Genomic DNA, 27,543 nt, shown 5'->3' on the forward strand with positions numbered 1-27,543 from the left:
ACTGCAGAAGTCGTTGGTGGTTAAGATGCAAGCAAAGTGTTCCTGAAGCCCAGAGTGAGACATGTAGTTGGGTGACAAGCCCAGGGCCTCTCCAGTGGGAACCCCTGTAAGTAATGATATGAGGGCATATTATGGAACATAAAAGGAAATCTGTCTTGATAAAGTGACAGTAACTTCAGTCAATTAATGAGGAGAGTCCTAGATGGTGAACAGGGATTGGTGAGGCATATCTTATTTTATAATGTGTTATGCATTTATTTTTTATCTATTTTTTAAAAAGATCTTATTTATTTATTTGACAGAGAGAGTGAGGGCTCACAAGCAGGGGGAGCAGCAGGCAGAGGGAGAAGCAGACTTCCTGATGAACAAGGAACCAGACTCAGAACTGGATCCCAGGACCCTGAGATCATGACCTGAGTCAAAAGCAGCCACTGAAATAATAGACCCACCCAGGCGTGCCGTGTGTTGTGCGTTTAAAACGCAATCATTAGGCACTTTGTTGAATGATAGGCACATATATATCACATATCACAAATCCAGACATTAGTTAACCTCAAGGAGCAAGTTTTCTAGACCAACCGTCTCAGTCTTAGAATCTTGACTAAAACAGCCACCTAGGATCCACCTAGGCAAGATGTCTGTTTCTTCAAAAATAGTTGAAGGCATTTTTTTAAATTCAGAATTCTACAGAATTAAATTCTTATACATGAAGACTACATGTATAAACATATAAACATATAAATTATTTAACATATGTATACACAAATTCCATGCACCCTACTAAAGATAAAAGTTGTTATCATCGGTTTACCCTCACACAGGAACTGATAAAACCCTTGGTGAGGTGTAGCAAGGAAATACCTTGGTCTCAGTCTGGTCTAGATTCTCTTATGGCATTGTCATCCATGTTCTCGGAACCCATGAACTGGATTCATTGAGACCCAACTTCAAACAAATCTTGGCACTTGTCTGAGTTTTCTCCAATTCTGACTTTCAATACATTCTCATCAAACACATTTCTAAGGATGTTTGCTTCCTCCCAACTGCAGATTATGGTTACCGACATCCTGCAAAGAGACGATTGTGAATGTGTGGCATCCGTTTTTAGCACTGTTCTATCTACCGTCTGTTGTCTAGCCTGCCACGCGCTGCCCAAGTGAAAGAAGCTGATTTTCTGGCAAGGGAGAAAAGGCTCCAACATTTTTCGGAGTCATGAACTCCACGACTACTCCAGTCCCTGACTATAAAATACAGTCCTTACAATCGAGAATACATAATTCTATATCTCTTGGACACGGTTTTGAAACATTGTTCCATTTTGAATCACTACTAGCTAAAACAACTAAAACAAAAAACAAAAATTGGACCTGCTACTTCTATACTCTAAGTATACTATAAGAAGGAAAATATTGAGTTGTTTCTAAGCAAATGTGTAATACTTATTGAAATAACATTTATTTACACATGTACCTTTTTATTGTAATCGACTATATAATAATATATCAATGGATAATGGAGAAATTTATTGTTAATTTTTTTTTAATTAATTCACTTACAACATTGTTCTCTCTCTGCTTTGAATGTTACCAAAATAATTTTAATGATTTCTCAATATCTCATTCATTCTTCTTTCTGAAGGGTCTCCAGTGCCAGTAGGTATAGATGTCCAGGTTGAAAGCATTGACAGCATTTCAGAGGTTAACATAGTAAGTTTCTCTATGAGATAGTGGTCTTTTCCTGAAAGACTAGAGAATAGTGTCAAAATCACTGGTGTTTTAATAAACCAATTTAGTTATGTATGTTACTAATATGTATTTTTTCATAGAGTTGAAGTTACTTTGCTCTCTATTCACTTCTTTCTGCTTGAAATTTATATTTTTATATGTTACTTTTCTCATATACAAATACTACAGTTAAAGATAAAATGTTAAAAAAAAAAAAAAGAAAGAAATCTCTTCAGGAAACCAGACCTAGAAAATATAAATCAATTAAATTGGAAGATCAATAATCTTTTTATATATGTACTTAATATTTTTATTTGTAGTGATTCCTTCAACTAGTCATTGCCTTCCAAATGCTAACTGAATGAAAAATTATAGAACATAAAAATTCTAGCAAATTCTAAACAAACTTTCTATGATTTGTTATATTTGTTTCAGACTTCAGTTAATGTTCTTCTAGTCCTTATCATTATTGAATTCAATATTTATTTCAAGTTCACTATGAAACTTCCTTCATTTTAACCACCCTACTCCTAAAGGGAGTAACACCAACAGTACTCACTACACCAAAATGCCTTGTTCAGAAAGTTTTGGCTCTACCCTGACCAAAACCAGCTTCTACCGACATTTTCTTAAGTCTGTTGTACCTCAAGAACCAGTACTCTTTTCCTCTTCCCTGGCATAATCTCTAAATTATCCCTGAATGATGCAGTCTGCATCTAAAATCTCACTGTCTCCACCCCAGTGCCTCTAAAACTAGGCCTCATCCTTCTCTCCTGAATAAGATGAGCTTTGGGACTCAGTATTAGCTAAAACGGCACTGGATTCTCCATGCCCAAGGTGAAAATGCTTTCTGATTATCAGTGGCCCCCAGAGTTGGCTTCTTTTTCTTCTCATTTCTCATCTTCCCACCCTGAATTCACTTTCAGTTCCTTGAAGTTTTATCCCACTCTCCTCTCAACATGGTGTTTAGCCTGATTTCTCATGATGGTACCCACTAGTGGTGGTGTTGATGTGTCACTGAAATGTACCAATGTCTGCTATTTGACTACATAAACTCAGATCAGATTGAGCACCTAATTCTAAATATATGCTTACTAAAGCAATCCATGCAGTAACCCACACAACTCCCAGTGGAGCAGTATTATGGGAATGAATGAATCATTCTATTTATTTGCTCTCACCCTAATTCAAAATTACACATGGCTGATGTTCCCAGATTAACCTAGAGCAGTAATACAATGCACCTCTATTACGAACCTTAAAAAAAAAAAAAAAAAAAAGCTCATCATTAATTGGTGACTTATCTGTAGTTTACTGAGTTTTGTCTTTCACTTATATAATAAATTTCAGGGGCACCTGGGTGGCTCAGTGGGTTAAAGCCTCTGCCTTCGGCTCAGGTCATGATCCCAGGGTCCTGGGATCAAGCCCTGCATCAGGCTCTCTGCTCAGTAGGGGGCCTGCTTCCCTTCCCCTCTCTCTGCCTGCCTCTCTGCCTACCTGTGATCTCTGTCTGTCAAATAAAAAATAAATAAATAAAAAAAAGTTCTGTCTCATGTGCTAGTTCAAGAATAATTCGAGTATTGTTGGGAAATAAATGTTAGTAAGAAGTAAACAGTTGTGCAAGATGAAACACATCATCATCATCCACACCCGATGACTTGGATGTAGCTGGGGAGTTTTTGTTCAAACAAACAAGATGTTAAATGTAGCATCTGAGAGCCAAACAAAGCTCAAAGTATTGACCAACCATTTTTTTTTCCTAATAAAATAATGCTAATATTGCTCTGCCCATCCACCATCTTTATCACTTCACAATTGGGTTACACAGTAACAATCCAGTTCCCTGAGCCATTTTGGGTCAGAATCTCAGAATACTAGCTTCTGGGGAATGTGCTGTTTTAACAGATTCACAGGTAAGTCTTTTGCACACTAGATTTTGAGAACCACCATTTCTTGGTATTCTTTCTCTCGCTCAAGCTGAGGAAAATCACTGTCTCCATCTCAGGATCTCTGACAGCATGCTTTCTATGAACAACTCTAATAAATGCTGTATCCAATTTTGTGGGACTGTAGTTTATTCAACTTGGGGTCAGGGCTTCTTTAACAAAAAAATATGAATTTATGGATACAAAAATCATTATAAAGGTAAGTGTTTATTTACAAGGAAACAATAAGTCAAAATAAAATACTGGGCCATGTAGTTCCAAACCCTTTACTTCTAAGATCTCTTTAGGTGATTTACCAGTGCTTATGTAGAAATATTTCCTAGTTATAACCTGGCTTCCCTTCCCCAACTTGAATTCTCTCTGGTTCCTAGAAACCCAACATTCACCCGATTCCAGGTAAAGGAGAGGCTTTGCAATTAGAGCTCACTGGTTTCATCCTAAAGCTACCTGAAAATACAATATAAGCCATTCACTATATAGGTCATTAATACCCATGCCAGTCAGTCTAGGATTAATGGTATTAACTGATCATCCTGAACCATAGTCCTACTGGCTTTGACTTGTCTCTTTTTCTCTCTGCCTAGGACTTTACAATGACTTTTTATCTCAGACATTACTGGAAAGATGAGAGGCTCTCCTTTCCTAGCACAACAAACAAAAGCATGACCTTTGATCACAGATTGATCAAAAAGATTTGGGTGCCTGACATCTTTTTTGTCCATTCTAAAAGATCCTTCATTCATGATACAACTGTGGAGAACATAATGCTACGTGTATACCCTGATGGAAATGTCCTCTTCAGTCTCAGGTAAGGTGGGCTGTGTACCTTCTTTGGCTTCCAGGGTTTTCTGCACCAAATCTTAGTGGTTCTCACTTCTGACTAAACTCACAGTATTACTGTTTGTTTCATCATGTTGAAGATTGGGACATAGGCAGAAAATGTGATTTTTCCTTGTTCTAACTTTCACATTTTAAAGACTAGTTTTCTACTCTACTCAGCATATCATTGGAGAATAATAGAAAATAAGGTTGGACAGAGTGGAGCTGAATTATGGAAATCCCTAAAAGTCTGGCCCACAATTTTATAGGTGCACAAAATTGCTTTTCTTTTTTATCAAATGAACATGACCAAGCCGTCTTGGAACCTTGGATTAATTAAATAGTTTTCTTAATTATCTCCTTCATTTTTTACAAGAAGCTATAGTCATCATTCAAATTACTGTGCATTTGTTTACTCCCTTCTCATTTTTTTAATTCAAAACATTGTTTTCTGACACTATGCTATAACAGCCCTCCATCTTTAGTTCATAATATGTTCTTTTAGCCTAATGATCCTGTGCATACTGAGTAGCTTATCCTTGGTAATTCTAAAAATGTCTAGTAAATCCAAGTAATTCAATGTTTTTCATGTCTTAGAAATCCCAGAAAGTCTCTAGTAAGACTCTGAAGAAAAAAAAAAAAAAATGGCTCCCCAACGGATTCCACATCCTAGTCCTTGGAACGTGTGAAAATTACTGTATTTGGCGGGGTGGGGGGGGAATCTTTGCAGATGTGATTAAGTTAAGGATCTTGAGATAGGAAAATTATCCTGGATCAATTGGTTGGGACCCAAATGCTATCAGTCATAAGCCTCTTTGTTCAAGAAAGGCAATGTGACCATTAAGACAGAGATTGGAATGATAAAACCACTAGCACAGGTCTGCCAGCAGCTGCCAGAAGCTATAAAAACCAAGGAATGGATTTGTCCCTGAGAGCTTCTGGAGGAACAGAGCCTTTCTGACACCTTAATTTTAGCATAGTGATACTAATTTCAGACTTCTGTCCTCCAGAACTGCAAGAGAATAAATTTCTGTTGTCTTAAGCCACCAAGTTTGTGGTAGTTTTTTACAGTGGCTAGAAAATTAATACAGATTCTTTTTGTTCACCAAAAACACCGTGCTCACTTTAGGACAAAGATGCTGTTGCCATATTGCTGTCAATGTTTTAAAAAATGCAATGAAAGGACAATATTACTTTTGATAGAACTTTTAAGTCAGGAGTACCTTGGGACTCGAACACGTACTGGAGTCAGGCCTCACTAGGAATCAGGAACAGAATGGCAGCATCTGGCCATTGAATCAATAGTTAAAAACTTTTAACTTTTTAAAATTAATGGTTGTGATGAAAGAATTAACTCTAGTAGATTGTCCTTACCCTGCACATCCCAAAGAACGATTTCTGGCTCAATCTCCAAGCCCTTGAAATATCCGGACTGGTAAGAGGATCTTTGTTGACCCTGAGGCTTTGGGCCATAGCAGACATTCTATGCTAACAACGGGATTTATGGAGGAGGTTTGAGCTACCTGGTATTAGCTTGACCTCTGGACCAGCTGGAGACCAAGTTCAGCTAGACCTATGGAACCAGCTCTCAGTTAATACTTTGGACCCCAGGGCTCAGGTAGCTTCCCTGGGTGGTAGTACCCCATGGTCACACAGCACTGTTGGGACAGTAGCACTGCCCACATAACTCCACTAGAACAGGACAGCTGGAAACTTCCTTTGGTCTCTACTGGATCCTGTTCTCTGTGCCTTTTCCATTGTTGATTTTTTATCTATGTCTTTCTCATTGTAATAAACCGTAACTGTGTTAGTGCAACAGTTTTGATGAGTTCTGTGAGTGCTCCTAGCAAATCGTGGAAACTGAGAGTGGTCTTGGGGAATCCCCAAACATAGAAGGACTCAAAATTGTTGTCCACACAGTTATTCTATTTGATAGCATAGCCAGTCCAAGCCTGGAGCCTGGTTACCAGGTAACCTGGTTCCAGGCTTTGTCCTGACACCATCGACTGACAAAGCTTCTCTCTTTGGCCAAACTCTCCTGGGCTCCTCTGAACTTTCTTCTCACTTAATCCCTGACTTTTGAGCTTCTGTGCTTATCTCTCTAAGTGCATTCAGCCAGAATCTTCCATCCGCAATATCTGATCACCCTCCAAATCTGATTAGATTCCTCATCTTCCACCACCCCAGGCGATGTCTGATCACCCTGGCCTGCCATTAGCAAGAATCCTGTTAGGACCTTTTAGCCAGAACTCCCCACCCCCACCAACTACCTGTGATGTTTCTGCTGAGTAATGTTTCTTTTCATTGCCCTGGATATAACCCTGCTCCTTGGCTATAATTTCTACTTTTCCTTGTTGTATTTGGAGTTGACCCCACTCCTCTCACCCTTGTTAATAAACCAGACTACCGTAGTCCCCCTAAATAAAATCTCCCTTACTGTTCTTGAACAAGGGTCATGAGTAGTTTTTTCTTTACCACCACTTATTTAACCACTATGGTTGTTAACTTATTCATATCTACTGTGAAGGAGGTAGACTCAAAGATTTCACAGGTCCCTTCTGTACATGTCTACTTATACGCGGATTTTTTTTTGTAAATACAATACGGTAATGTGAATGTATTTCCTCCTATGATTTTCTTAATATTTTCTTCTTTCTAGCTTTACCATAAGAACACAATATAAAATACATAATATATATACAAAATATGTGTTAACTGACTATGTTGTCAGTAAGGCTTTAGTAGTTAAGTTTTTAGGGAGTCAAAAGTTATACACGATTTTCAACTGCGCAGAGGTTGGTTCCCCCACCCCCTGCATTGTTCAAAGGTCAGGTGTAGCAGGAATATACCAAAATGAGTATGTTTTGTGACACAGCATCATCCAGACACCTCCTTGGCTTTCATTTTGCTGCATAAGTATTGAAAATAAATTGGTTCAACTTCTCTGATTAGCTTGGGGGCACGGGGTTACCTGGGTGGCTCAGTTGGTTAAACGACAGCCTTCAGCCCAGGTCATGATCCTGGAGTCCCAGGATCATCCGCCTCCCTGGTCAGCCGGGAGTCTGCTTCTCCCTCTGACCCTACCCCATCTCACACTCTCTCCCTCAAATAAATAAATAAATAAAATCTTTAAAAACAAAACAAAACAAAAAAACAACTTGGGGGCACCATGGGTAGGAGCAGCTGTTGCCTTTGTTTTGTGCAGACTTGCTCAGGGGCCTTTTGTAAACCTCTGATCTGCTGTTGTGTATACCAGAGTTCGTACTTTGAGGCAGGATCATAGCATAGCAGCCTCTGCCTAAAGCCAGAAAAACCTAGGAGAATATAAAATTTGAAAAAACAATTCTCATCAGTATGCAAGCCTTAATGGCACCTGAATTTTGCATTGTGCACATAAATCTATAACTGAAAATGCTCCAGGCTTTCTCCTTCCTTCTGGAAAAAGAATTTTCTCAAGTAAACTTGTTTTGTGAGAGAAACCTTAACCCATAGGTTTTTATTACCGCCATCCCAGCCCTTTATGACTAGAAACAAAGTTTGGATCTTCCAAAGAGCAGAAAATATTTAAATCTACTTAAAAGTCGTCTCCCTTTGAAATACGTTTTTCTGAAGACATCAGAGCCAAATAATACAGAGGGCGTGGACTAGGAGACAGTGAGATCAGGAACAATCTTTAGAGCCGGAATTCCTGCGTTAACCCTGTGTTTTTGGCAAACCACACACCTTCCTGGGTTCGTCTCCTTACACGTTATTTCAATAGAGGATGGCAATGCCTATTTCCCATTATTCTTGAAAGGCACACAAAACAAACATCACAGTAAGGGAGCTTCAATATTGCATGTTTATTTGGCCATATGGTGACACGATATGCACTTTTTGTTCTCTCTCTCCTTTTATAGGGTAACTGTGTCAGCCATGTGCCTTATGGATTTCAGCAGATTTCCTCTTGACACTCAAAGCTGTTCCCTTGAACTGGAAAGCTGTAAGTCTTACTTCCTGATGGAGTGAGTACTCATGATCTGAACATACCATCACATATCTGCAGGTATATGAGCATGTACTTACCAAGCATTTACAAATCTGATGTAAGTTAAATATATTGATTCAAAATAATTACTGTTTTTTTTTAAACCAAAGATGATGCAGACTGTCTCTCAAAAGAGAACACCCAGGGAAAGGATGTTTTCATAAGTACGTATTCTGTAGTTTCCACCTGATTATAAAGGAACAAGTTCCCTAAAGGGTATATTATTGCTAATATATACACCTCCCAGATTTGGAAAACTCTGGAATTCATTTTCCCAAATAAGTCACAATCTTCCATTAAATGTACATGGGCTCCCCAGAAAAAAGGAAGCTATAGACATAGACGCTCTAATCAAAGCTGTGGGGGGGCTTCTGAGCTGCCTCCTTATCAATCACTAGTGCTGAGCCCTCAGTGGTTTTTGACACCACATTTTAAAAGCTGACTGCAGGCTTTCATAACGTGGTCAAAACGCTGGGAATCTCAGTGGATGCTCCTCCCCAAATGCATTAGGAGCTTTATATAACACTGTTTGATTTCAGAAGAAAATTCATTTTGGTTTTTGTTTTTGTTTTCTGGTGAAAAGTTCCTTTTTATTGACACATTCAGTTTTTAAAAACTGTCCCTTGGTCTCTTTTCATCCCCCTATCCCTCCACATGACAATCTTCATTCTTTTTAGATTTCTTGTCAGCTAGGTATTAAGTACCTTAAAGCAAATGAAACTGATGTTAAATGAGCCTTTCTAAGGGATTTTTTGAATTAACATATACTATATTATTTGTTTCAGGGGTACAGATCTGTGAATCATCAGTCTTATACAATTTACAGCACTTACTGTAGCACATACCCTCCCCAGTGTCCATCACCCAGCCACCCTATCCCTCCAACCCCCTTCCCTCCAACAGCCCTCAGTTTGTTTACTGAGATTAAGAGTCTCTTATGGTCTGTCTCCCTCTCTGGTTTCATCATGTTTTATTTTTCCCTCCCTTCCCCTATGATCCTCTGTCTTGTTTCTCAAATTCCTCATATCGGAGAAATCATATGATAATTGTCTTTCTCTGATCGACTTACTTCGCTTAGCACAATACCCTCTAGTTCCATCCACATCATTGCAAATGGGAAGATTTGGGGAGTTTTTTGATGCTACATAATATTTCATTGTGTGTGTGTGTATATACATATATTATATATTATAATTACATATATATTATATATGTATTTATATATATTATAAATACATATATATATATATATATAATCACATCTTCAGAAGAAAATTCTTTATGAATTCAGCTCATTTTGGAATTTCATCCAAGAGAGCTACAAAACTAGAGGGCCCTGATGACCTGGGGTCAGGCCTCTGACTTGGAGCAGGTGGTTCTGTGTGTGACAGGACTCAGGGCACACAGGGAGGGGAACAGTGATTTGGAGAGTTTTAACAGGACTTGTGGGCACAGGAAAGACCACCCATTATGCCAATGATTAGGGCCCAAGTTTTGGAGATTATTCTTTTCTTTTTTTGGTATGGGTATTATTAGTCTATCAGCAAACGTTTTTCAGGATCCCATATCTACATGTCACCAGACCAGACACTTCATGGAGCTCACAAGAACTGATTCTGGTGACAGGAATACTATTCTTTTGTCTTAGACGCCTACAACGAAGAGGATCTAATGCTGTACTGGAAACAGGGAAACAGGTCCCTAAATACTGATGAGCATATTTCACTGTCTCAGTTCTTCATTGAGGACTTCAGTGCATCCAGTGGATTCGCTTTCTACAGCAGCACAGGTGCCTTATTTTATGTGGATGGTTCATCAGCATTTACCGAACACCTACTGTTTGCAAAGCACCACAACCTGTGAAGAGACCTGAATCCAAACACATGTCCCGTTTGGCCAGCACCCTCTTTCCTTCTTCACAGGCATCCTCCTCCACCTTTCCAGTACATGACTTCTCTTTCTTGTGCAGTCACCTCTGAATAAATGCCTTGCTTCCACGCCTGGTCTCCGCAGTCTACTCTGAACACAGCAGACAGAGTGATCTTTGAAAACATAAAGATCACAATCCTTTCTTACTTAAAACCTTCCAGTGTGTTTCCACCACACTTACAACCAAACTCAAGTTTCTCAAATGGCCTACAAGGCCCATATGATCTACCTCTGACCTCACCACTACACCCGCCCCCTCCGCTCTCTACACACTGGCCTTCTGGCCCGTCCTCAAACACACACCTATCTCATTCTCCCCACACAGCTTCTACTTTGGCCTTTTCTTCTCTCTGCCTGAAATGATCTTCCCCCAGTTTTCTCATGACCAGCTCCCTCCTCCCATTCAGGGTATTGTTCAAATACCATCTTACAGAGTGCTTTCTTAACCATCATGTCTAAGGTAGGCCTCCTTCCTCACCATTCCCTGTCTCTATTTGTCTTCCCTGCACTTAACACTACCTGAAATATATCTCTAGTTGACTCCTTTCTTATCTGAGGGCCTGACTAGAAAGAGTGCACGAAATCTGTCTGCCTTGTTCACCATTTCTTCCCCAACACCTGGAATGGGCACGGCACGTGATAGATACTCAATAAATATCGCCATGCTTGCTTTGGCAGCACATACACTCAATAAGTATGGCTGGGGGAGTCAGGCAGCAACACAGAAAGTCCATTCAATATCAGGCCTATATTGTATACTCTTCACTATGACAGATATACTTGTCATTTGGCAACATGTATTCTTGGTACTTTTTAAATTATACTTGATCCCTGTTGATTAAAGTTGGCAGTAGCTTCCTCTTCCCTGGTTATTAACATTCTGGGTCATTTAAGGAAGAATCCCTATAAAATGCCATTTCAGATTTTTGAAGCCTGGAAAATGTATGTTGCCACTGAGTTTCAGAGTTGTCCTTCCTAGAATCTTTATACCTACTGACTTTTCTCTCTGGAGGTGCTCTATTCCGCCCTTAGACTCTGGAGAGGGTTATCCGGGTGTTATCTAAAAACCTGAATCATTAAGAGAGCAATCAAAAATGTACATCACAGGGAAGGTAAAGGTCTTTCTAGAACCAACAGCTATGTAACCATTTAGATCCAGAATAAATGCTCTGTTTCACTTATTTGTCTATAATGCTTGGGATACAGCAGGTAATGCTACTAACTGTAATAATGCTTAGGGCCTTGTCTGATTATATAAGTAACACACATATTATTTGTTTTAATCATTTGTATACCCTTGGTACATAGTGGATGCTCAATAGGTAATTGCTAAATGAATGAATGAGAGGTAAATAATTTGAAAAAAATTCAGAGATGTTCAAAGAAAAAGCCTTTGTAATCCTACCTCCTAGAGATAAACTGTTATTATTTTTTATAAACTTCCTTCTCCTTTTTGTTTTCTCTCTTTGTATTTCTCTATATAGATAAATACAGTCGACCCTCAAACAACACAAGTTTGAGCTGCACGGTCCACTTAAATGTGAATTTTTTTGATAAATACAGTATGGTTCTGCACATGTATTTTCTCTCCCTTATGGTTTTTTAAAACATTTTTTTCTCTAACTTATTTTATTTTAAAAATACACTGCATAGTACATAAAATGTGCAAAATATGTTTTACTCAACTGTTATGTTTAGTGAGGCTTCTAAGCAGCAGTAGACTGTTAGTAGTTAGGTTTGGGGGGACTGGAAGTTTCTTTGTAGATTTTCAACAACACCAGGGCCAGCACTCCTAACCCCTACATTATTCAAGGGTCAACTGTGTGAGTATTTTTTATCAGGATTTTTAATGCTCTGAGTCCTAAATTTAATTAATATTTAAACAAAGGAATGTGTGCAATGAACAATGATACATATCAAGTATAATTTATAAGTATTTTCATTTTGTTGTTATGATGAAATAACTTTGGCACATGATAGATTATGACTAAGTCTCTTCAGTGTTTGAAGCTATTACAATGTGATATATATGAAGCATTGAAATTCAAGAGTACTGTTTCCTGCACAGAATATATGCTGCATATATTAAATGGCAATGTCTCTTCAGATTTTGAAACACAAGTATCCAAAATATACACCCAACCATCCTCTTATAAAGAAAAGGTTAATTGTCATTTCCAAATTCTTATTTCACCAGTATGCCATTCCATTGGCCTCACCATCTTTTTATTTGTCCTAGTCAGGCTTTTTAAGCCCTACCAGACAGGTCCAACACTAGCTGATTTTTTTCTTCTTCTAGTCATGTTTTAGAGTCTACCTAAAGCCACACAGAATACTTATATCGTAAAGCGTATATTGTAAAACTCAGAAAGATGCTTTTAAGTGTTTTAAAATCCACTAAAAATTCTTAACAGTCCAGTGTGGTTAACAATTTTAAGAAAAAACATTTTTATTTCTAAGAAAAATTTAAAAAAGAAAAGAATTAGGTTTAAATATACATGGTTTGTATAGCATGTTAGAAAATTATCCATGATAATTTTAAAAATTTTTTTAAAATGTTATAGAAGAATATATATATATAATCCCATATTTGTTATTTTAAAAAGCACTTACGTATATAGGGGAACCTGGGTGGCTCAATCAGTTAAATGTCTGCCTTTAGCTCAGGTAATGAGTGCAGGGCCCTGGGATTTAGCCCTGCATCATGCTCCCTACTCAGTGGGGAGCCTGTTTCTCCCTCTCCCTCTGCCACTCCCTCTGTTTGTGTTCTCTCACTCTTTCTGTTAAACAAATAAATAAAATCTTTTTTAAAGGATTTTTATATATGGTTTTTGAATGTCCAGAAAGATTAACAATGGATAGTTCTGAGAGTTGAGTATAGAGCGGCGATATTTTCAATTTTATTTCAACACGTCTGTATTTTTAAATTGTTACAACAGATACATTTTTAATAAGAAAGATGAAAATGTGTTTTAAGACTATAAAAATATAAGAGTAAAGCATTTTGGAAGTTGTAGTCAAATATCGTTTTTTAAAGATTTTAATTATTTATTTGAGAGAGAAAGAGTGGGAGTGCAAAGGGCAGAAGGAGAGGGAGAGAGTCTTAAGCAGACTCCTCACTGGGGGTGGAACCCCACATGGAGCTTGATCTCATGACCCTGAGATCATGACCTGAGCTGAAACCAAGAATGGGATGCTTAACCAACTGTACCACTCAAGCACCTCCAAATATCAAGTTATTAATCATATATGTGTTTATTCAATGATGCTTAGGTTTCAGAAAGATTACCACTTACAAATTTATTTAGCTTACAAGTATATGATAGTTCTGCCTCACATTATCCACAAATTATTAAGTATGGTCTCTTGAGACCATTAAGTATGGTCTAAACCCATATGTTTTTCTTAGATTAGTATCCTGTTTAAACATATGAGCTTCATCAGAAATAATCTCTTTATATTTATATTCCTAGAATTATAACAACCCCCATAACCTCTGTATAGCCAAATCAGCTACACAGAAAAAACTGTACTTCTGGTTCTGGTTAGAAGAGCCAGAAATAGAGTTATAATTATACAACTTTAGTTTCGATTTGATAGCTGAACCATCAGTTCCCACTTTTTCCCTGGCATCTTTACCAACTCCTGAGAATGTTAACAAGCAGGGGAGGGCTTCTGCCCTCTCTTGACTTTCAATGTCCCTCACAATCATGCACTATTAATTTACAAAGAAAAACAAAAATGACTCCTGCCCCTAAAGAATGCATTGATAATTACTCTTTATTGCAGCATAACATAGTGGCTAAAAGTTCAAGTTTTGGAGTCAGACTTCATGAGTTCAAATTCCGCCCCTGCCACTTACTAGAAATGTAGGCTAGTTGCTTATTCTCCCTAAGCTTCAATGTCTTCATCTTTAAATTGGTTTTATAACACTCTCTACCTCATAGAGTTGTGAAGATACATGACTTAATACATTTAAATAATTTAGAATACTGTCTGCAATAAATATCTTTGAATACTGTCTGCCATATGGTATGTGCTCAGAAATATTATCTAGTATAGCTGGTATTAGCTCATCACTGTTTTCATCAACAACATCCCCAGGATCCTTTCAAAACAGAATGAGGCCTTTAGTGTCACAGGCCATTGAAGGTGACAGTCTCCACATATAAAAACCTTCTCGAACACTGTCTTGAGACTTACTACTCAGTCACTTCCCCTCTCTTGCATTTTTCTGGCTGCCAACAGTCTAGCCCTCTTCTCCCTTTCATAAACTCCTCTTCTTTCTACCGTGCAGCAACCTGGTGGAGTCTGATATGCCCTTCCACCCAAAATGTGGTTCAGATGTCAAAATTGATGATGCCACACACATAGCAAAAGGGTAAAAAAGAGATTTATTACACACATTATGAGGTTTTCTAGAGAGAGCAGGGTAGGCTCCCAAGTAGGTCTGAAAATGGCTTGAGAAAATGGGGAGGAGTGACTGGTTTGGGGTTTTATGGTGGTTAGAGGGTGGGGCTAGGTGGTGTCTCCCTTGCATGGTTTGAACTTCCCATGTATGCCAAAAGAGAGAGCACCCAACTTTCTTATTGGTTTGCCCAGATGTGGGACAGAATGGGGAGGGAAAGTAGGGCTTGGGAGATATGAGAAATCAAATATCAAAAGTAGAGGCAGACTCTTTACCACACGATCCGAAATGAGGGTTCCACATCTTTTCAAGGCAGCACCACCTTTCCTGGTGGTGGAGAGAGCTCTTCCTGGCCTATAGCTTCAACCACAATACCATCCCTAGTCTCCCCTGCCCTGAAGAACCACACAGCAGAACAGGATTTCTCCTGCTCGGTTGACAAAAACAAAGTTATTATTCAGAAAATTATGAATAAAGAAAGGACCCTGCTACCAAAATTTCATTCATAGTTAAAACCATATAAACTAACAGTGTTTTTCTTTATGAAATTCTTCCACAACTTTTCCTTATCTCTTTTAATCTCATGATAATTATACAAAGGTATAATATCAGAGAGGCTGTTATTCCACTCTACAGCTATAATCAAAATTCTCAGCTGCACACAATAATGGAGTAGGACTGTAACATGGGTAATATTAGACAATGAATAGTTCAAAAAATAATGGATATTCTGACTTTACAATGCACTATGTAATATGTCTTTTATTTCCCTTGGGAATGAAATTTTTTGCTATTCCTGGAACATATATCAACTGATGGTGAGAGAGAACTCCAGAACAGATAAGGACAAGAAGGGTCATCAGCACGTAACTGAGAATAGAATACTAAGAGGAGAGTCTGCCAATTCAGGGTGGGTTCGCTAGATTTATGTTTGGGGCTAAATGCCTAAATAGTGACCTGATCCATCTAATAAGTGTGCCATCTTGAGTTTCCTAAGAAATTACTACTGAGACTGGTACAAAATGTTCTCTAAACCCTTTTGCAATGCTCGTGATTTTGCTTTATAATTTTTAACCTGTAGTCTCTTGGTTTTTTTGGCTTTACACTTCCTTTCAGCCAGAGTGAAAAAGGAAACCCGAACAAAATTGTGTGAATGTGACCGCAATTGTTGCTTCTGATCAGCATGAATCGATCAATATTACCAACATGAGTTTATATAATTCCAACCAGAAGCAAAGACACATCATCATTTGATTACTTTTTTCAGATTTATTATAGATAAATTAATGGTACCCACCAGTCTCTGAAATAATACCATTTATAGATATTCCTTTCACCCACTCCCTTTATGAATCCCTTGCTATCTAGATTCCAACTTGGAATCCAATGACTCAGTAGCTACTGTGAATCTTTTCCTTCAGATAAAATGTTCCTTTTCATTCGTTAAAGCTAATAAATGGTTTATTGGCTATTGCCCCTGTCATTAGTCATGTATTGAAGACTTGCCCACTTGCAGAAACAATGCAAACACAATATATTTTGGAGAAAGGTTTCTAAAGGCCATTCCACAAAATATAATTACCAGTCATTCCTGAATAGCAGCTATGAAATTTAAGGGGAATCTTCGAATCACATAACTAAGCAGACTACAGATCAGTTCAACCAACACTGATGGAGCGACAGGCTCAGGCCTTGTCCTCCTGCTCGGTAAATAAGGGTGTGTGTTCAGTTCCATGTTCCCTTAGAGCTTAGAGTTCAAAGAAGCACGTGATTTCACTTAGTGTTATGTTTACACGAGGACACCTGTTCTAAGGAAAACTCTGGCTTTTTCTCATAGGTTGGTATAACAGGCTTTTCATCAACTTTGTGCTAAGGAGGCATATTTTCTTCTTCGTGCTGCAAACCTATTTCCCAGCTATGCTGATGGTGATGCTTTCGTGGGTTTCATTTTGGATTGACCAGAGAGCTGTTCCTGCAAGAGTTTCCCTGGGTAAGTACCTTTGTGAAATGTTAATATCAGAGAAAGTTCAAGAAGATTAAAAAAAAAAAGTGGAGAGGAAAAGAGTCATGATTTAGTAGTGGTGGTTAGAGACATGCATTCAGGTTACAACGTTTATCTTCACAACCTCAGGGGCAAACTGTAATTGGACTCTTTCCTTGGGAACTGAGGCATTAGGTATGAAGCCTGCACCAGCTGACCAAAAGGGAAATAATAAGGTGAAATTATGAAACTACACAGCATAAACAGCCTCACTTTAGAAACCTATCTCCTCACTTTCAGGGAATCCTCCTCATCCTTGCCCCAACCCACTTCACTTTGTGTGACAAAAATTTGCATCATAAAAAAAAAGAACCTTCACCGATTGACTTATTTCACTAAGCATGATACCCTCTAGTTCCATCCACGTCGTCGTAAATGGCAAGATTTCATTTCTTTTGATGGCTGCATAGTATTCCATTGTGTATATATACCACATCTTCTTTATCCATTCATCTGTTGATGGACATCTAGGTTCTTTCCATAGTTTGGCTATTGTAGACATTGCTGCTATAAACATTTGGGTACACGTGCCCCTTCGGATCACTATGTTTGTATCTTTAGGGTAAATAACCAGTAGTGCAATTGCTGGGTCATAGGGTAGTTCTATTTTCAACATTTTGAGGAACCTCCATGCTGTTTTCCAGAGTGGTTGCACCAGCTTGCATTCCCACCAACAGTGGAGGAGGGTTCCCCTTTCTCCACATCCTCGCCAGCATCTGTCATTTCCTGACTTGTTAATTTTAGCCATTCTGACTGGTGTGAGGTGATATCTCATTGTGGTTTTGATTTGTATTTCCCTGATGCCGAATGACGTGGAGCACTTGATCTCCCTGATATGAGGACATGGAGAAGCAACATGGGGGGTTAGGGGGATAGGAGAAGAATAAATGAAACAAGATGGGATTGGGAGGGAGACAAACCATAAATGACTCTTAATCTCACAAAACAAACTGGGGGTTGCTGGGGGGAGGTGGGATTGGGAGAGGGGGAGGGGGCTATGGACATTGGGGAGGGTATGTGCTATCGTGAGTGCTGTGAAGTGTGTAAACCTGGCAATTCACAGACCTGTACCCCTGGGGATAAAAATACATTATATGTTTATTAAAAAAAAAAAAAAAAGAACCTTCAAACTAACTCACACTGTACTATTGGTATTTTAATACATGACTTCTTGGGTAGCAGGCAATGTTAATTAGAAATCGGGGCTTAACCAAAACACCAAAAATCAGAACCAACCACAGTGAAATTCCAGTTGCTGTGGTTCTTTATTTGGCAAGAGATTCAGGGGCGGGGGAGCGGGGAGAGACATTGCCAGCTTCATTAAGTCATCACATAGGTATGATTATCTACTCCATCTAGCATGCCACGTGCCACTGTCACACATACTGATTTATGGGAATGATTTCAGGCCCGCTTAGCGGTGACTGAGCTCTTATAATGTGGAAGATGCCTGGCTAAGCATCTTATAACCTGTTACTGAATCAGAACCCAAGAGTCAATCCCACTTGCCTTCTCAGTTGTTTTAGGGCAGAGCTCCCTCATTTCAGCTGATTTTGTTCTTTGACCTGTAATGCTCTACCCAGACAAAAGATTGTTATAAGTGCTTCCCAATCATTGTAATTTTCACACAATTCATTCCAGAAAGGGTGATTTCTAAGCTAATGTTCACAAATTATATGCATATTTCAAAAGATCATTTGAAAGACATAAATTGTCATTAATATTAATAATTTGTTCACCTCTTTCCCCTATTAAAAGCTTCAATCTATAAGCAGTTGAGGCTTGACTCTCTTCATGGGAAAAAATTCCACCTGAATGAGTAATTAAATTATTGCGGCTGGGCCTTCACATCGCAGCAGTCATGCCCTGACCTCGCTACGCAGTGGGGCAGGGGAGAGCTGCACAGTAGATGAGAGGCACATTTCCAGCCCTCAAGACAGAATGAGAAGACGTTCAGTCTCTAAAGGTTTATGAACATGATTTTCAATCAAATTCCCGAAGCCGACGGCTCAGCTCTTACACTTTGAAAATGACAAGTAATAAAAGCTGGTTCCAAGGTGGGCTGGGGAGAATGGAGAACACTGACGTGCCTTTAAGTCGCCCCTGAAATTCTATGCTTCTTGCATCTACATCTGATTCCCTAAGGTGTTGGGAAATTGCTATGCAGATTTATGTAAAATAATATATAAATCAGAACTCACTCCCCTCTTAATAAAGGGAACTGTAGTATTCCTATTCCACCGCTATCCTCTCAGGCTTTTGCTTCCTAACACCCTCAAGTTTTTTCAAAGATATTTTGTGCTCTGGGGGCACCTGGATGGCTCAGTCTGTTAAGCATCCGACTCTTGATTTCAGCTCAAGTCATGAGATCGAGCCCTACATCAAGCTCTGTGCTGGGCCTGGAGCCTGCTTAAGATTTTCTCTCTCCCTTTCCCTTCCCCCCAGTGCACTCTCTCTCTCTGTGTCTAGCCCTTAGAAAAATAAAATAAGATAAAGATATTTTGCACTCTGCTTTACTGGCTGTTTCCAAATACTGGGCCACCTGATTCTCCAGAATTTCTCCAGAAATTCCTTCTAACTGTCTATCTCATTTGCCTTTTTTCAGTTGTTTCCCCTTCATCACACCCTGAAGTAGTTAATACTATTAAGCCTCTTCACCAAATTCAGAACCAAGGGTAGTGGTCAAAACCCCAGCCTCCTCTTCCTCATCTGCAAAATGAGATGCTTAATTTAGCCTTCTAAGGTCACTGTATGAAATGAATGGGAGCATTCGTCTCAATGGCCTGGCCCATAGTGTTTGATAAAATTAAATAAACAAGCAATAAATTTGTTCGCAGTACTCTGCGCTAGCCTACGTTTTCTCCTCTTTTAGACTTTTCTTTCACTTGTCTTCCTTGCACTCCTTGAGTCTGGGATAACTCCCTCCCAAGGTTTTGCTTGCTTTTGATTCTCTCATCAAATGGAGCAAGCCTCTTGTTTCTGACTACTGTCTCTATGGGAAAGAAATAAAATAAATAAAATAAAATAAAATAAATCCCCAATATAAGTCTTTATCTCAGATCCTTCTCTCAGGTTCCAGATAGTATTCCCAGCTGCCTGCTAGACTTCATCTCCAGGTACTGCAAGTGCTCCACATGTTCGAAACCCAGCAGATTGTTATTGCCCCCTCCACCATCCCTGCCCTAACTCCATTTTTTTCTCTTGGTTTTTCTTGTTCTTTTAAGGGCCCCCAAGGTGTTGAATCTTTCATATTTGGATCCTCAATTTCCTTCCTAGTCTTTAGCAGTCATTCTTAGGTATTATCAGGAACCCCAGAGAGCTTTTGTTTTTGTGGGTTATATGTATCACTATTAGCCTTGTTGGATATTAAAACAGAATTTTTTAAAATATGTGTTAGTCCATTTAAAATAACAATAATCATCTCATTACAAGTTAACATATTCTATGAAAAATAACTTTTTTCTAAAACAAAAAAATTAGTGAGAGGAGAATTATTGTTGTACATTTTTGCAGATCTTTAATATCTGGCCTTCTGGAGAGCAGTTGGATTCTCATCTCTGCTTCTTCAATCTGTTGTAAAATTTTCAGCTGAAATACAGCGGGGGAAACTGGCCTTGCTCAGATATGTGGTTGGAGAAAAAAAGCCATATTTCAATAGTGTTTTCCAGTAATTGTGCATAGTCTTCCTTGACACTGTACTAAAACTCAGCAAGTGACAGTTTCTTAAAGGTTAGTTACAGTGTGGAATCTGAAACCATATCAATGAATTTTTTTCTATTCTATTAGATTAAAATGCATTGATCTACCTTGCATTTTGACTGGATCTTTTTACCTAGGCATCAATCATTTGAAAATTATTAGTGCACTGAACTATATCTTCCCAAAGCTCACATAATTCACTATATAATGTCAAAAAATCACATTTGGGGCATCTGGGGCAGGTCAGTCAGCTAAGCGTCCAACTGTTTATTTTGTCTTAGGTCATGATCTCAGAGCCCTGTGTTGGGCTCTGTGCTCAGTGGGGAGTCTGCTTGAGATTCTCTCTCTCCCTCTCCCCTTGCCCCTCCCCCTGCTCACACTAAATAAATAAATAAATGAATAAGTAAGTAAAATCTTCTAAAAAGTCACATTCATTAATGCCACCATTAATCTCATGAAAAAGTGTTTGAGTAGTGGGAAGCTCTCAAGCTTATAGTGATGGATATGTATTTAACATCATTCGAGTTTTGATTTGAAAGCTCAAATTTTATTATTAGATAACAAATATCAGGGTTGTTTTACTTCAAGTGAGAGGCTTACTTTACTCAGTTTTGAGAAATGTCTGCCAGATACCCAAATCTGGACAACCATAATTTGTCTCTGAGTTGTTATTTTAAGTGAAAGTGGTATTCCATTTTTCAAAATGTCTGGTGTTCAATGTGTATCTCAATGGCCTGAGTCCTTTTCCTCCAGATAGCCATTGCTTTTTGGGATGCAAAAGTACCTTCTATATAGCTCTCATTTCATCAACCAGAATATGAAGAAGGCATATACACAAGGGTTATAATGTAATAAAGTTAACAACTTTTCCTGATTTTTTTTTTGTGATGCTAAAAGCTAAAGAACACAGTAACTGTTAGATTAGTTGGGTGCTTCTGCCTTAATTCATGCAAAGGCAACAATAGCTTTTCCCACCAGTGCTTCACACCATTGCAAATATCAACATAATGAAAAAGGTAAATAATATCTTAGTGTGAAACCCATCTTCACTACACAGACCCTCTGAAAATGTCTTGGAGAGCTCAAAGGGCCCACTGACCACATTTTGAGAACTGTGGCTATAAGGTATCTAAATCTTCAGAGTCGGCCTTCTTTATAATATCCTTGTGCTTTCTTTTCCATTCCTCTTGCCTTGACCAGACCTGGGACCCTTGTTAATTTTCCCTGGATTCCTCTAACCTCTACTTGCCCAGGGTCATCTTGCAAGGATGTGAAATCTGACCCAGATGGGAGTAGGGAGCAGAAGTCCAGCCCAAGCTCCATGGGACATGGTTTGGGGTGACATCCTTCAGAAAAAGTGGATGATATCCTCCAAAAAATTTATTAATTTGCACAAAGCTGTAGTCTGGGCTTGTAAAGGCCTTATAGTTGCTTATTTCATTTCCTACTCTTCTTACTGCAATTGAACCCTACTACCAGAGTAATATCTCAGAACTCAACTGTGATCACAGTACTCTCATCTCAATGCCATTGGAATAAATACTCTCAGTTTGGAGTCCAAGGTGTCACTTGAAAGTTGCCAAATGAAACAAGGGACACTTGGTTAAATTTGAGTTTTAGACAAGGATCAAATAATGTTTTATAAAAGTATATCCTAAATATTGCATGGGATATACTTATACTAAAACATTATTTGTTGTTTATCTGAAATGCAGATATAACTAAGTGTCCTGTATTATTATTTGCTACATCTTCAACCATATTCCTGCCCCAGTACAGTTGCCCTAAACTTCAACCAGTTTGAATATACAGTGTTCTCAAACAGCCACCCATGCCTAACTGCTTATCTTCCCTTCAGTACTTCGGTACCTTTGATCTTGTTCTTACTCTACCTAGGATGCTCTCTCTACCTATAGTTCTCTGTCAAAGTCTTGCCATTTCTCAATGGCCACAAGCTTTTACTAATAGCTCCAGGCAGACATGGTGCTCCCATATTTGAACCACATGGTGCTTTGTATCTCTCGTAAGGTATCTCTTCTACTTCCTCTATGTTGTATGTAGACATGGAGTGCCTTGGTAGCTTATCTTGTGTCCTCTATTAGAAGGTGAATTCCTTAAGGACAAGCATCATTATGACCACCTTTTTTGTTCCTGAGTGACTAACACAATACCCTCCACATATTTGTGCTTAATACATAGTTGTTAAATTGCCAATGTGTAGCCCACCATGCTTTTAGTTAACTATATTTTAGTTACTAACGGAAAACAATGATGATTCATTGCTGGCTAAGACCTTTCCACATTTGGACTCATTTGTGAATTAAGGATGAATCATTTGCTGGTTAAAATCCTTTCACATTTGTCATGTTTCAAATGAAAAACAATAGAGGTTAAACAGCATGAAAGCATCCCTTGTGACTTAAGACATAATAGCTACCATGACTTGGAATGTGGGATGAGTTAAAATACTAATCTATCTTTCTGTTTGATTTGGTGTGGAGAGGAAGTGAGATTATTAGAAAGCTGTCCAATGGTGTTCTAACCCTCATGGAAGGATAAGTAATATTGTACTTTCATCTCTTTCTTCTATGTCCTTCCTTTCCTTGCCTCCATTTTTCTCATTTGGCCCCTCTGCATGGGGTATGCCGTCTGTGTACAGCATATTAAATCTTGGGGTCATTTACCAGGAAACAGACAACTAAAGTGTTCAGGCATGTCATCACTGATCAAGAAAAATGTCTCCTAACAGGGAATATGACATAAAACTGAAAAAGTAAGTATTTAGGAGCAATACATTTAACCATCATAGAGGTTACCAGAATTCCAGGCACTGGACTCTGGCACCACCTTCGTGGGATAATGGTTGTAGTTTCTGGCCATAGAGTGGTGGTGGTAGGATATCCAGCCTACCTTCCTTTCTCTCACATCACTTAATATTTTCTTTCTGCTTAGGCTTACATGGAAAGTGTTTTTACTCATTTAAAGGCAAATGTAGACACCTATCCCTTCAAAAGAACCCCACAACACAACTACTGGAGGGATGAACTGACTCAGTAGTTCTACAAGTCATGCCTACATGCCCTACTATCATCACACCAGCCAATGAACCTCTCCTTCATATATGGCCCAAAATGGCCAATGAAACACAAAGAGGAGTAACTCTTGAAAGACCAAAGGATTTTGTAGGGCCCTAGACGTGTCCTTAAGAGTTAATGTAGTGAAACACTGTGGACTAGGGGAGTTGAGTCCCATGTACCAGACTAAATATAGTGTCCTAACATTTTCCTGACCATGCCCAGCAATATCAGTAGGTGAGAAAATAATTTTCTAATTCCAGCATAGAAACTTTATTTGATTAAATGGTCACTTTATATATTTAAAATGCCTTTACTAGGATGTTAACTTTAATGGATTTGAAAGGAATACATTTTGATAAGATTAATGTATTTCTAAGGAGTGGCTCAAGACGTGTGTTTAATTAGTAGCTATAATACTCCTGACTCAAATTCTTTTGCGTTAAGAATTTACATATCAGGAGGGAGTCAAGATGGCGGGGAAGTAGGAGGAGGCATCATTTCAACCTGTACCCTAAAGTGAGCTGATTACCTACCAAAGAACTCCGACCACCCATGAAATCAGCCTGAGATCAGAATTATACACGTCTGGATCTCTACAGGAGCAGAAGACGCCAGTGGCAGAAGCGTTCCAGGGTGCACATTGACTGCACCACAATCGATAAGTCCAGCTGCATCTGTTTAGTCATCTCTTACCAAAATGACTAGGAGGAGGAATACCCAACAGAAGAAAAATACAGAGGATGGGCCTTCTGCAACAGAGCTAATGGCTATCGACATAGACAATATGTCAGAAAAGGAATTCAGACTAACAATTATCCAGGCAATAGCTAGGTTGGAGAAAGCCATGGATGACCAAACAGAATTGATTAGGGCAGAACTGAAAGCCACCAGGGATGATGTTCACAATGTTAGGGCAGAACTGAAAGCCACCAGGGATGATGTTCAAAATGCTCTCAATGAGTTCCAATCCAATCTAAATTCTCTAAAAGCTAGGGTAACTGAGACAGAAGATAGAATTAGTGATCTGGAGGACAAACAGATAGAGAGAAAGGATCAGGAGGAAGCCAGGAACAAACAGCTCAGAAGCCACGAAAACAGAATCAGGGAAATAAACGATGCCATGAAACGTTCCAACGTCAGAATTATTGGAATCCCTGAAGGGGAAGAAAAAGAAAGAAGTCTAGAAGATATAGTGGAAGAAGTTGTCTATGAAAATTTTCCCAATCTCACGAATGGAAACAACGTTCATGTACTAGAGGCAGAAAGATTTCCTCCCAAGATTTTAGATTCCCGAAAGTCCTCACGGCACCTTATTGTTAGAATGGGGAATTTTGTTTCAAGAGAGACCCTCTTAAAAGCAGCTAGGACAAAGAAGCTTCTTACATACAGAGGAAAGCCCATTAGAATAACGTCAGACCTTTCCACAGAGACCTGGAAAGCCAGGAAGGGCTGGCAAAACATATTCAGAGTACTAAATGAGAAGAACATGCAACCAAGAATACTCTATCCAGCAAGACTGACATTTAAAATGGATGGAGAGATAAAGAGTTTCCAAGACCGGCAAGGCTTAAAAGACTATGCAACCACCAAGCCGACACTGCAGAAAATATTAAGGGGGGTCCTATAAGAGAGGAAAAATCCTACAAATATCATTGAACAGAAATACAGAAACAATTTATAGACAGAAAGACTTCAAAGGCAACACGATGTCAATAAAAACCTATCTCTCAATAATCACTCTCAATGTGAATGGCCTAAATGCACCCATAAAATGACACAGGGTTGCAGATTGGATAAAACGACAGGACCCATCCATATGTTGTCTACAAGAGACCCATTTTGAACCTAAGGATACACCCAGACTGAAAGTGAAGGGATGGAGAAGCATCTTTCATGCCAATGGGCCTCAAAAGAAGGCCGGAGTAGCGATTCTCATATCAGATAAATTAGATTTTAAACTAAAGACTGTAGTCAGAGATACAGAAGGACACTACATAATTCTTAAAGGGACTATCCGCCAAGATGATCTAACAATTGTGAATATCTATGCCCCCAATATGGGAGCACCCAATTACATAAGAAAACTATTAATCAAGATAAAGAGTCATATTGATATGAATACAATAATAGTAGGAGATCTTAATACGCCTCTCTCAGAAATAGACAGATCATCGAAGCAGAAAATTAATAAAGAAATAAGAGCATTGAATGAAACATTGGACCAGATGGACCTCATCGACGTATACAGAACATTCCACCCTAAAACAACAGAATATTCATTCTTCTCAAGTGCACATGAAACCTTCTCCAGAATAGACCACATACTGGGTCACAAAGCAGGACTCAACCGATACCAAAAGACTGACATTATTCCCTGCATATTCTCCGATCACAATGCTTTGAAACTGGAGCTCAATCACAAGGAAAAGTTCAGAAGGAACTCAAACACCTGGAAGCTAAAGACCACCTTGCTTAAGAATGCTTGGATCAACCAGGAGATCAAAGGCGAACTTAAACAATTCATGGAAACCAATGAGAATGAAGACACCTCGGTCCAAAACCTATGGGATACAGCAAAGGCAGTTCTAAGGGGGAAATACATAGCCATCCAAGCCTCCCTCAAAAACATTGAAAAATCCAGAATACACCAGCTGTCTCTACACCTTAAAGAACTGGAGAATCAACAACAAATCAAACCAACTCCACATGCAAGAAGGGAAATAATCAAGATTAGAGCAGAGATCAATGAGGTAGAAACGAGAGATACAGTAGAACGTATCAATGAAACTAGAAGCTGGTTTTTTGAAAGAATCAATAAGATCGATAAACCATTGGCCACACTAATCCAAAAGAAAAGAGAGAAAGCCCAAATTAATAAAATTATGAATGAAAAGGGAGAGATCACAACTAACACCAAGGAAATAGAAACAATCATCAGAAATTATTAACAACAGTTATATGCCAATAAGCTAAGCAACCTAGATGAAATGGATGCATTCCTGGAAAGCTACAAACTCCCAAAATTGAACCAGGAAGAAATTGACAACCTGAATAGACCAATATCTAGTAAGGAGATTGAAGCAGTGATCAAAAACCTCCCAAAAAACAAGAGCCCAGGACCTGACGGATTCCCTGGGGAATTCTACCAAACTTTCAAAGAAGAAATAACACCAATTCTCCTGAAGCTGTTCCAAAAAAATTGAAGCAGAAGGAAAACTTCCAGACTCTTTTTATGAAGCCAGCATTACCCTGATCCCCAAACCAGGCAAAGACCCTACCAAAAAGGAGAATTTCAGACCAATATCACTGATGAATATGGATGCAAAGATTCTCAACAAGATCCTAGCAAACAGGATCCAGCAGCACATTAAAAAGATTACCTACCATGACCAGGTGGGATTCATCCCTGGGTTGCAAGGTTGGTTCAACATTCGCAAATCAATCAGTGTGACAGAACAAATCAATAAGAGAAGAGAGAAGAACCACATGGTCCTCTCAATTGATGCAGAAAAAGCATTTGACAAAATCCAGCATCCGTTCCTGATGAAAACGCTTTAAAGTATAGGGATAGAGGGAACATTCCTGAACTTCATAAAATCTATCTATGAAAGACCCACAGCAAATATCATCTTCAATGGGAAAAAGCTTGCAGCCTTCCCGTTGAGATCAGGAACACGACAAGGATGCCCACTCTCACCACTCTTGTTCAACATAGTATTAGAAGTTCTAGCAACGGCAATCAGACAACAAAGAGAAATAAAAGGTATCCAAATTGGCAAGGAAGAAGTCAAACTCTCTCTCTTCGCAGATGACATGATTCTTTATATGGAAAACCCCAAAGACTCCACCCCCAAACTACTAGAACTCATACAG

At 38.8% G+C, this 27,543-nt stretch overlaps 1 protein-coding gene across 1 annotated transcript in view; it reads left to right on the forward strand.

The window, feature by feature from the left end:
* Nucleotides 1-27,543, forward strand: part of GABRR3 (gamma-aminobutyric acid type A receptor subunit rho3) — a gene marked incomplete at its 3' end in the record, with an annotated part of 52,622 nt that overhangs the window by 14,218 nt on the left and 10,861 nt on the right. The window contains exons 3-7 of the mRNA XM_046003633.1: nt 1,639-1,706; nt 4,255-4,478; nt 8,389-8,471; nt 10,165-10,305; nt 16,691-16,843. Coding sequence (XP_045859589.1) covers nt 1,639-1,706; nt 4,255-4,478; nt 8,389-8,471; nt 10,165-10,305; nt 16,691-16,843 — 669 coding nt within the window. The remainder of the gene's footprint in view (nt 1-1,638; nt 1,707-4,254; nt 4,479-8,388; nt 8,472-10,164; nt 10,306-16,690; nt 16,844-27,543) is intronic.

The sequence above is a fragment of the Meles meles genome, chromosome 4 (genome assembly GCF_922984935.1).
Source record: "Meles meles chromosome 4, mMelMel3.1 paternal haplotype, whole genome shotgun sequence".
Classification (NCBI taxonomy): Eukaryota; Metazoa; Chordata; class Mammalia; order Carnivora; family Mustelidae; genus Meles; species Meles meles.